The sequence below is a fragment of the Fukomys damarensis genome, unplaced genomic scaffold, assembly GCF_012274545.1.
Source record: "Fukomys damarensis isolate Sample0158 unplaced genomic scaffold, DMR_v1.0_HiC HiC_scaffold_7, whole genome shotgun sequence".
In the NCBI taxonomy this organism is placed as follows: Eukaryota; Metazoa; Chordata; class Mammalia; order Rodentia; family Bathyergidae; genus Fukomys; species Fukomys damarensis.
The window spans coordinates 40163750-40173993 of NW_022900919.1; the positions used below are offsets into that span (position 1 = coordinate 40163750).

The following is a 10244-nucleotide window of genomic DNA, read 5'->3' on the forward strand; positions in this document are numbered from 1 at the left end:
CTCCTTATAAATTTTTTTGGTTTTTTTTTTTTTTTTTTTTTTTTTTTTTGTACCAGGTATCAAACTTGGGTCCTTGTGCTTGCAAGGCAGGCAGCGGAAACACTGAGCTAAATCCCTTGCCCTGTTTGGTGCTTATGAAGGGACAGACCCTGGGGATAACTGATGAATTAAAACATACCCTCTTGGCTGGGGTACAGCAGCACAACCCTGTAATCCCAGACTCCAGAGGCTGAGACAGGAAAATCGCCAGGGGTTCGAGGCCAGCCTTGGGCTACATAGTGAGTTCAAAGTCAGCCTGAACTACATAGTGAGACCCTGCCTCAAATAAATAAATAAACAAATTAACATTCTTGCTACTCCCAGGAGCTAGGTATACAGTAGAAGTAACTCCCAGCTACCTCTGGATGATATTCCTTTTCTTTTTCCTCCAATACCATCACTCTTCTATGCTAAATGCTCCTTACATTTTCCAACATTAAAGCTTTCTAAGCATACTGAAGAGAAAGGGTTCTTGGATTGTCTGCTTTACATTTACCTTCCTAATTACTCGTTGAAGATCTGCTTTTACACTTGCATCATGAAGTCTATGATGGCAAGGACTGTATCTCCTTATTTATAATTTCATCTCCAACACTTAAATCAGCATCTGGCACCCAGAAGACATTCAACAAATATCAACCGATTAAAACTAGGAATGTGGCCTAGTAGGTTGCAGGTGCTCCTGTGTGGATGGTTGAATGAATAGCTGGAGTAGCCGATGAGTAGACAAAGGTGGGTGAATGGTGAATGGGGATGGAAAGTGGACAGGCCAAGGTGGGCGAATGGGTGGAGAGACAGGGTGGTTGGTGAATGGACGTGTGGATGGGTAGTGGGACAAGTGAACAGGTGGATAATTGGATGAATGACCGTATTGATACGTGAGTAGGTAGATGATTGAAAAGATGGAACCCTTCAGCATAGTGACCTGGTCCTTGTGATAATGTTCAGTTCATAAAGAAATGTGAATTTGCTCCATTGAGGAAGGAATCACAGAAATGCCACTGGAGTTTGAATGTGTTTACAGCACAGTGTGCGGCACACGGGGGTGGGGCATTAATAAATGTCTGAGTGAGTGAATGAAATCACACGAATAGATGAAGGGAGATGAACTGAGCCATTGGACTTCTTTCTTGGTGTTTTACTTTTTTTTAAATCAATTTTCTTAACTACAAGAAAGGGTAAGGAGGGAAAAAGGGAACCACTGAGGCAGTGGATGTATCCTCAATAGCAGAGTATCATGGAAACCACCTACCTCTTTCTCTCTCTCTCTCTCTCTCTCTCTCTCTCTCTCTCTCCCCCTCCCTCCCTCCCTCACACGCACACAGACACAGACACACACCTCTCTCAGACACCAGCTGACCCAGAAACCCCTTCCCAACCTGGTGCACTATTCTCAAGCTATTCTGTGTGTAGCCTCCAAAAATTCATCGCCTCATCTTCCTCCAAGAAGTGCCCTTGACTGTTGGGCACCAAAATAACCTCCATCTTCTGGCAGTGGCTCACAACCCATGACTGATGGGTGCACAGCCACAAAACTCCACCCACTTGTGTCAAATGGGAGCTCTGTGGTCATCACAGTCAACCTTTGCTGGGGTCCTTCCCGAGCTGACTTGCCTTCCTTACTCTTTTCCTTCTGAGAGACCCCATCAGTGAGCCAAGTGCCCCTTGAATCCTGAGCTCAGCCTCTGCCTCTAGGGAACCTGGCCTAAAGCAGTCTCTAGCCCCTTTACCATTCCCAGACCTAGAGTTAAACTCGGTCCTTTGTTATCGTCCTTTGGGTGCGGGCTCGCTGTGGGAGAGTCCTCTGCTGTACAGCCGCCAATCTTGATCATTCAGTTGTCTATGCAGGGGTCTCTCTTCTCTCTCCTGGGACAGCAGCAACACCAAGTGTTCCAGAGTAGGATGTATTCGGGGAGGGCCCATGCTGCCTGCCCACATCTGGAACCATTGTCACATTGTCCCTGTCTAGGAGAAAAGCCAGTTGGTGTGAGTGGTGGTCAGGGCTGCACATTGGCCTGAAGCTCTTACCCACTGGGTACATCCACAGACGGGGTTGCTCTGCTGTTTTTCACTGGGGGTAAGAACTTCAATATACTACTTTTTAAGGGACACGATTCAACTCATAGCAGACATGAAGCCTGAAGCCATTCATTGCAAGAAAGGAGTCTGAAGGCACTTCTTAGACCCCTGACCTGCCTCTAGCCCTGCGCTTTCCAAAACCTACTTAGATGTTCCTTGATTCTGTGGACTATAACCTCATATCTTACCATACATCACTTTTAATTTTGCATCTCTGCCCCTTTTAACGCTGAACCAGTTTAAGTTACCTATGACTATAATATTCTAACAGTTGGACCCAATTCTCCAGAACAAAGGGCTGGATGTGTCACTCACCCCTCTCCCATCACAGCTCCTGAGACCCTTCTCCATCAACCTCCAGGTGCAACCTGGGCAAGAAGAGGCCAAACGGTTCCTTGGTCATCTTAGATGAAAACAAAATGTATTTCCCGTTACCTTTTGTTTAACGAGAGTGCCTCTTGCCTGAAGTATTTTAGTTCAAGAAACAACAAAGCTTCACCTAGTAGACCGAGTTGAATCTTTGCCCTAAACTTATCACATGATTATTGTGATATTTAAATAGGGGAAAGGAATGTGAACGCCGAACATCAACTACAAAGTGTTGCCTAATAGCCATGGCCCTATCTCTAACTGAGGAGGACTGAGCAATAAACCTGAGATTCAAAACACCCCTCTGGTTTATCATCAATCCCACACCCTGGCTTAGTTTCCTTTTAAACATTGTTATGACCTTAAGTTGTGTTCTCTTCGCTTTTACACACTCTACTGTCAGTCTTTTTCAACACAAAACAAGTTCCACAAAGGCAAGGACTTGATTTCACTCACTGCTCTATCCACAGGTGTTTGAAGAAACAAATGAGTGAAGGGAAAAATGAATGAATGGAACATAAGCTCCAAGCCGGTTACAGTTAACACTGTGGACAAGTTATTTAACCTGAGTTTTAATTTCCTCATCATTAAAATTAGCATGATAAAATCTACCTGGTTAAGCTATTCCAGGAAGTAAGATCAACTAAGCTTAATTATTCAAACTGTACTCTGCAGCCTGGGAACATGACTTAGATGCGGATTCTCAGCCCCTAAACCAGACCTGCTGATGCAGAATCTGCGCCTTAACAAGATCCCAGGTGCTCCCCATAACATTACAGATTGAAAAGCCTTGAAGTCAGGTACACGAAAATGTAAACTATACAGCAATAAATGCATGCATTATTATTATTATTGCATTTTTGCTTGTTTGCCATATGTTCCTACTCAGTGACACACATCCAAAGGACAATCCCAAAGGCCTGTCACAGCACTTAAGAAAGTCCAAATATGTGATCACAGACAAATATGATAATAATAATAAACAGTAAACAACAATCCTAAAGGTCCTCTGATGTATGGCTGAAGAGAATATTAAAAGGCACAAGCTTTTTGTTAAGAAATTTGGCTGGGCCTTCATCAGAGCAGACCAGTGACGACTGCCAGCCACACGGGCACCTCTGCAGCATCCCCCAGCCCCCATGCTCTTGGGCCTCCTTCTTGTGTCAGTACCAGGATCCACACTGCAGAGGCACAGGTGGTCATAAAGGCCATTGTGCTGAGCTCCAGAAGATAGAACAGAAGTAAACAACTGCAATAAGGGCACATCAGAGCCCTGTAGTTGGTAAGTTGGAGGGATCACCACCCCACATCAGAACCCGGACTGTCTTCAGGGCATGGGCAGCTGGAACCTGTAGTAGAACCTTGCAGAGCTCAACCCTGCAGGAAGTCAGGGAGCTCAACTTGGGCCTTGCAGCCAGAATTCAGCCTGAATCTCAGGGGTCTGCCATTGCTAGCTGAGACTAATTGCCTTAGTTCTGCACATTGCTGCCCATATTGTCTATTGTGGCAGCAAAGATACACCCTGAAAGAGGCTCTTCACATTTTTTTTCATTCTTTTCATCTTTTTTTTTTCCTCATTGAGTTTATTGGTACATTTTAGGTATATGGTACAGTTACATTCATCATTGGGATCTTGTACCTTTACATGACAGGTCTTGGTTCTCATTTTTTCCCCTTATCCCTGCCCTCCCTTCACCCCTTCCTCTCTTCCCTATTTACAAATACTTTATTTCCATTTTTTCATTTTCTCATTTTTTTTTCTTTTCTCTTATTTCCTTTCCCCTACCCTTCCCACTTTCCCTACACCTTTAGCCCTTTTCTTCCTATTTCACATTGTCAATTATCTCATTAGGATCTTATGTACCATTATAGTTTTTCACAGCAGAGAAACTATTCGGTATTTATACATGTGTGACTGCCGGGAGTGGTGGTGCCCGCCTGTAATCCCAGCAATCAGGAGGCTGAGGCAGGAGGATCACTGTGAGTCCGAGACCAGCCTGGGCTACATAGTGAGTTCCAGGTTAGTCTTAACTACATAGTGAGACCCTGTTTCAAAAAAAAAAAAGTATACATGTGTGACTTATTTCACTTAGGAGTATATTCTCACTATGTATCCATTTTCCTATGAATGACTAATTTTTCATTCTTTATGGCTGAGTAGTATTCCATTTTATAGAAAAAACATATCTTCTTTACCCAGTCTCCAACTGATGGGCAAATGGGCTGTTTCCAAGTTTTAGCTATTACAAACTGTGCCACTATATCATTCTTTTCCTCCTATTTTTAATTTTCAATTTTTATTTTTAAAAATTTATTTTTTCCCATTCTGCAAATACTTCATTTCTTCTTTTTCCCACTCAGTCTCTTGCTCATGCATGTTATTTTTCATTTCCCTTTCTGTTCTTATTCCTGCCCTAGTTCAGATTTCTTCATTTTCTTTTCTTCTCTCTTTTTCCTTAGCTCAGTTGTTATTAGTTTCAAAGGAAAGTGAATACAATTTATAGCTTCCCTATTACTGTTAAGTTTTTCTATTCTTGTCTTAGTTCTTGCACTCTGTCTTTCCCTCTTGTCTTCAACAGTTCCCTAGAGTTTGCATGATCATCCTGTGTCCTCTGGCTTCACTTAAAACCTTCTCCTATTCTTTTACCTATCTATTTTTCTCCTCCTGACTCCTTTTTTGCCCCCATCCTGAAGGTTAAATTGTTATATTGAAGAGTTCAATCACTATAAACATATTTTGGTCTGGTCCTTGATTTCAATTTAATTCACATGGTTAAAGGTGATAGATTAATAACTACCACAAATGGTTAATTTCTAATCTGTGTTTGATGCTGTTGTATCGCTGCTTGTATCGACTAGGCTAAAGGGTTGCAATTGATTTAATGAGTTTTCTTTTCTGATAGTATGAAAATGAGAGGGTTTTTGAGTCATTAGAGACTCAAGACCTAAAGAGCAGCTATATTAGGAAAATCAAAATACTAACCAAGGAATTAAAACAAGGACAGCCCAATAACAAAAATAAAAATCAGAAAACACTTAAGCAAGGCACAAATACAAACTTCCAGTTCACCAAGAGCAAATTCTATGGAAAACGAGGTGCAACATCTGACAATCAACCACCAGGACACCCTGAACTCATAGCACAGGAAGTAACAAAACAGATCAATCAGGCTCTAGAAAAATTCAAATCAGAAATTTTCCCAAATAACTACAGAGATGATGAGCACAATGAAAGACATGATTAGAGACTCTAGAACAGAAACAGACAAAAAAATAAATGAGCTCAGGACCATGATAGAAGCCATGAATGCCCAGCACAGGAAAGATATGGAATCCATGAAACAGATTCAAACAGATATCCAGGAGTTTAAAAACTCTATTCAAAGCATTCTTAGCAGGGGCTGGGGATTTAGCTCAGTGGTTTTGCTGCCCCTAGTTCATCCCCAGTACCAAAAAAAAAAAAAAGCATTCTCAGCAGAATGAACGAATGTGAGATAGAATTTCAGATATAGAAGATAGGATGGTAGTCAGTGATCATGAAAAGGAAAATCTCTTAAAAACAGTAAGGGATCATGATAAATCAATCCAACAATTCCTAGATAATGCAAAGACTGATAGGAATTCATGAAGTAAAAGGAGAAAGTACAAATGACTTTAAAAAAACTGTCCACAAAGTTAATGACAGAAAACTGCCCAAACAGGGGAAGGATTTTACATATAGATAGGTGAGGCATATAGGACTCCAGTTAGCCATGAACAAAAAAAAAAAAAATCTATACCTAGACATATAATAGTCAAATTCCAAGAAACCCAACAGAAGAACAAAATACAAAAAGCCGTTAGAGCAAAAAAACAAACCACATGCAAAGGAAAGCCCATCAGAATCACAGCAGACTTTTCAACACAATCCCTAGAGTCAAGGAGAGCCTGGAATGAGGTATTTCAAGCCCTAAAAGAAAACATCCTCCAACCTACACTAAAGTATTCTGCAAAACTCTCTTTTAAAATGGGTAGGGAAATAAGATACTTCTATGACAAAGAACACCTGAGAAACTTCATGAATACCAAACCAGCACTCCAAACAATTCTAAACAATATCCTAGAAAAAGACAATGAAGGTCACAGCACCATGAGGCCCAACAGAGCAAATCAATTAGGCAAGGCAAGAAACTAAAGGGAGAGGGGGAAAGATTGAAAAGAGCCAACAACAGGACAACAACACGACAATGATAAGTCAATACATATCAGTTATAACCATCAGTGTCAATGGCCTCAATTCATCAATCAAAAGAAATAGACTGGCAGGATGGATTAAGAAGCAAAATCTAATAATATGTTGTATACAAGAAACACACCTAATGCAAAAAGAAACCCATAGACTGAAAGTGAAAACATGGAAAACAGTTCTCCATAGAACAGGAGACCAGAAAAAAGCAGGGGTAGCTATCTTATTCACAGACAAAGTAAATTTCCAACCAAAACTGATTAAGAAAGACAAAGAAGGTCACTACATCCTTGTAAAGGGAACAATCTAAGAAGAAGAGATGACAATCATAAATATATATATATGCACCAACTATTAATGCTCCCAACTGTATAAACAAATATTAAGGGACATGAAAAACCAAATAAGCACTAATACAATTGTAATGGGGGACCTAAATACCCCAATATTACAAATAGATCATCTAGACAAAAAGTCAACAACGAAATACTAGAACTGAACCAAGCTTTTGAACAAATGGACTTAATAGGCATCTACAGAGTGTTCCACCCCACAGAATCAGAACATACATTCTTTTCAGCTGCACATAAGTCATTCTCCAAAATAGACCACATACTAGCTCACAAAACATGTTTAAATAAATGCAAAGGAAGTGAAGCTATCCCATGTATATCATCAGACCATAGTGCAATTAAGCTGGAGATCAATAGCATAAGAAACTGTAAGAGCTTCACAAACACATGGAAATTGAACAACACTCTCCTGAACAATCAGTGGGTCACAGAGAAAATTAAAGAAGAAATTAGGCAGTCTTTACAAATAAATGATAATGCCAATACAACATACAGGAATCTACAGCACACAATGAAAATAGTTCTACAAGGGAAATTCATAGCAGTGAATGCCCACACTAAGAAAACAGAGAAAGCTCAAAAAAACAATTTAATGATGAATCTTGGGCTCCTAGAAAAGGAACAGCAAGAAAAATCCAAAGCTCGTAGAAGGAAGGAAATTATAAAGATCAGAGCAGAAATCAATGCAATAGAAACTAAGTGATACAAATAATTCAACGAATCGAAGAGTTGGTTTTTCAAAAGAATAAATAAAACTGATAAACCCTTAGCCAACCTTGTCAAAAAAAGGAAAGAAAAGGCTCAAATCTATGCAATTCGGAAGGAAAAAAGTGAAGTCACAATAGATCCAGCAGAAATCCAGAGGATCATCAATACCTACTTCAAGAACCTGTACTGTAACAAAATGGAAAACACAGAAGAAATGGACAGGTTTCTTGATGCTTATGATTTACCAAAGTTGAACAAAGATAAAAAAATTCTAAACACTCCAATTATAATCAGTGAAATTGAAAAGGTAATTAAAAGTTTATCAACTAAGAAAAGCCCAGGTCCTGATGGCTTTACTGCTGAATTATACAAGACATTTAGAGAAGAATTAGTGCCAGTACCCTTTAAACTTTTCAGTGAAATTGAAAGGGAAGCAATACCTCCAAATTCATTCCTGGAAGCAAGTGTAACTTTGATTCCAAAACCAGGGAAAGACCCAACCGAAAAAGAGAGCTACAAAGGCTTGGGATTCTCAGTGGTTCTGTCACCTGCCTCACAAATGAAAGATCCCAAGTTTGATCCCCAGGACAAAAAAAAAAGAAAAGAAAAGAAATTATACAAAACACTTGGAAACAAACAAACAAAAGAACTACAGGCCAATCTCCTTAATGAACATAGATGCAAAAATCCTCAATAAGATACTGGCAAACAGAATACAGAAGGTCATCAAGAAGGCCATACCCCTGACCAAGTTGTATTTATTACAGGGATGCAAGGATAGTTCAACATACATAAATCAATAAACGTAATATGCTATATTAACAGAGTCAAGGACAAAACCATGTGATCATCTTAATAGATGCAGAAAAATCATTCAATAAAATTCAGCATCCATTCATGATAAAAAATCTGCAGAAAATTGGAATAGATGGTCTTTATCTCAACTTGATAAAGGCTATCTATGAAAACCCAACAGCCAACATCATATTAAATGGCCAAAAACTGAAAACTTTCACATTAAAATCAGGAACATGATAATGATGCCCACTATCACCACTCCTCTTTAATATAGTTCTGGAAACATTAGCCACAGCAATTAGACATAAAAAAGAAATGAAAGCAATAAAGATAGGAAAGGAAGAAGTTAAACTGTCATTATTTGCTGATAATATGATACTCTACATAGAAGACCAAAAAATTCCACCAAAAGACTTCTAGACTTAATTGACACGTTCAGCAGAGTAGCTGGATACAAGGTCAACACTCGAAAATCAATAGCCTTCTTATACACAAATAACAGACTTACTGAGACAGAAATTAGGGAAACAATTCCTTTCACAATAACATCCAAAACTATGAAGTATCTAGGAATCAATCTAATGAAAGAAGCAAAAGACCTCTACACTGAAAACTACAGCACTCTGAAAAAAAGAGATTGAAGAGATTGTTAAAAAATGGAAAGATATCCCCTGCTTCTGGGTAGGAAGAATCAACATAGTGAAAATGGCCACCCCATCAAAACTGCTATACAGATTCAAGGCAATCCTGATTGAAATCCCAACAGTATATTTCACAGAACTAGAAAGAAGAATCTAAAAATTCATTAGGAACAAGAAGAGGCCTAGAATAGCAAAAGCAATTCTAGGCAACAGAGACATGGCAGGGGTATCACAATCCCCAACTTGAAACTATACTACAAAGCCACTGTGATAAAAACAGCACTGTACCAGCAAAGAAAAAGACCCAAGGATCAGTGGAATAGATTGCAAGATACAGAAACAACTTCAGATGTACTCAGCTACCTCATCTTTGACAAAGGAGCCAACCATCTTCAGTGGAGGAAAGATAGCCTCTTTAATAAACTGTATTGGAAAAACTCGATTTCAACCTGCCAAAGATTAAAACTAGATCCTTATCTTTCTCGATGCACTAAACTAAAATCCAAGTGGATTAAAAATCTAAATATTAAACAGAAACACTAAATTTGCTGTAAGATAAGTTAGGCAGAACTCTCAAAGACATTGGCATAGGAAAAGACTTTATGAACAAATCCTCAGTTGCATGGGAACTAGCAGAAAGAATCAACAACTGGGATCTCATCTTATTAAAAAGCTTCTGCACTGCAAAAGAAACCATTAAATAAGTAAAAGACAGCTTACAATATGGGAAAAAGTTTTTACCAGCTGCTCCTCAAAGGGCTATTATCTAGAATATATAAAGAACTCAAAAAACAAAACAAAAACAAAAAACAGGCCACCCAAATATAAAGACCTGATTCAAAAATGGGCATCTGAAATGAACAGATATTTCTTAGAAAAAGAAGTAAAAGCATCAAGTAAATATATGAAAAAATGTTCCATATCACTGGTCATTCGAGAGATGCGCATGAAAACAACACTGAGATTCCACCTCACCCCACAAAGAACGGCTGCTATCAAGAAATCAAACAATAACCAATGTTGGTGGGGTTT

At 39.2% G+C, this 10244-nt stretch overlaps 1 protein-coding gene across 1 annotated transcript in view; it reads right to left on the reverse strand.

The window, feature by feature from the left end:
• Positions 1-7641: 7641 nt before the first annotated feature.
• The window catches only part of LOC117285186, an 11165-nt gene continuing 8562 nt past the window's right edge, over positions 7642-10244 (reverse strand). The window contains exon 4 of the mRNA XM_033761016.1: positions 7642-7675. Within this exon, the coding sequence (XP_033616907.1) occupies positions 7642-7675 (34 nt within the window). The remainder of the gene's footprint in view (positions 7676-10244) is intronic.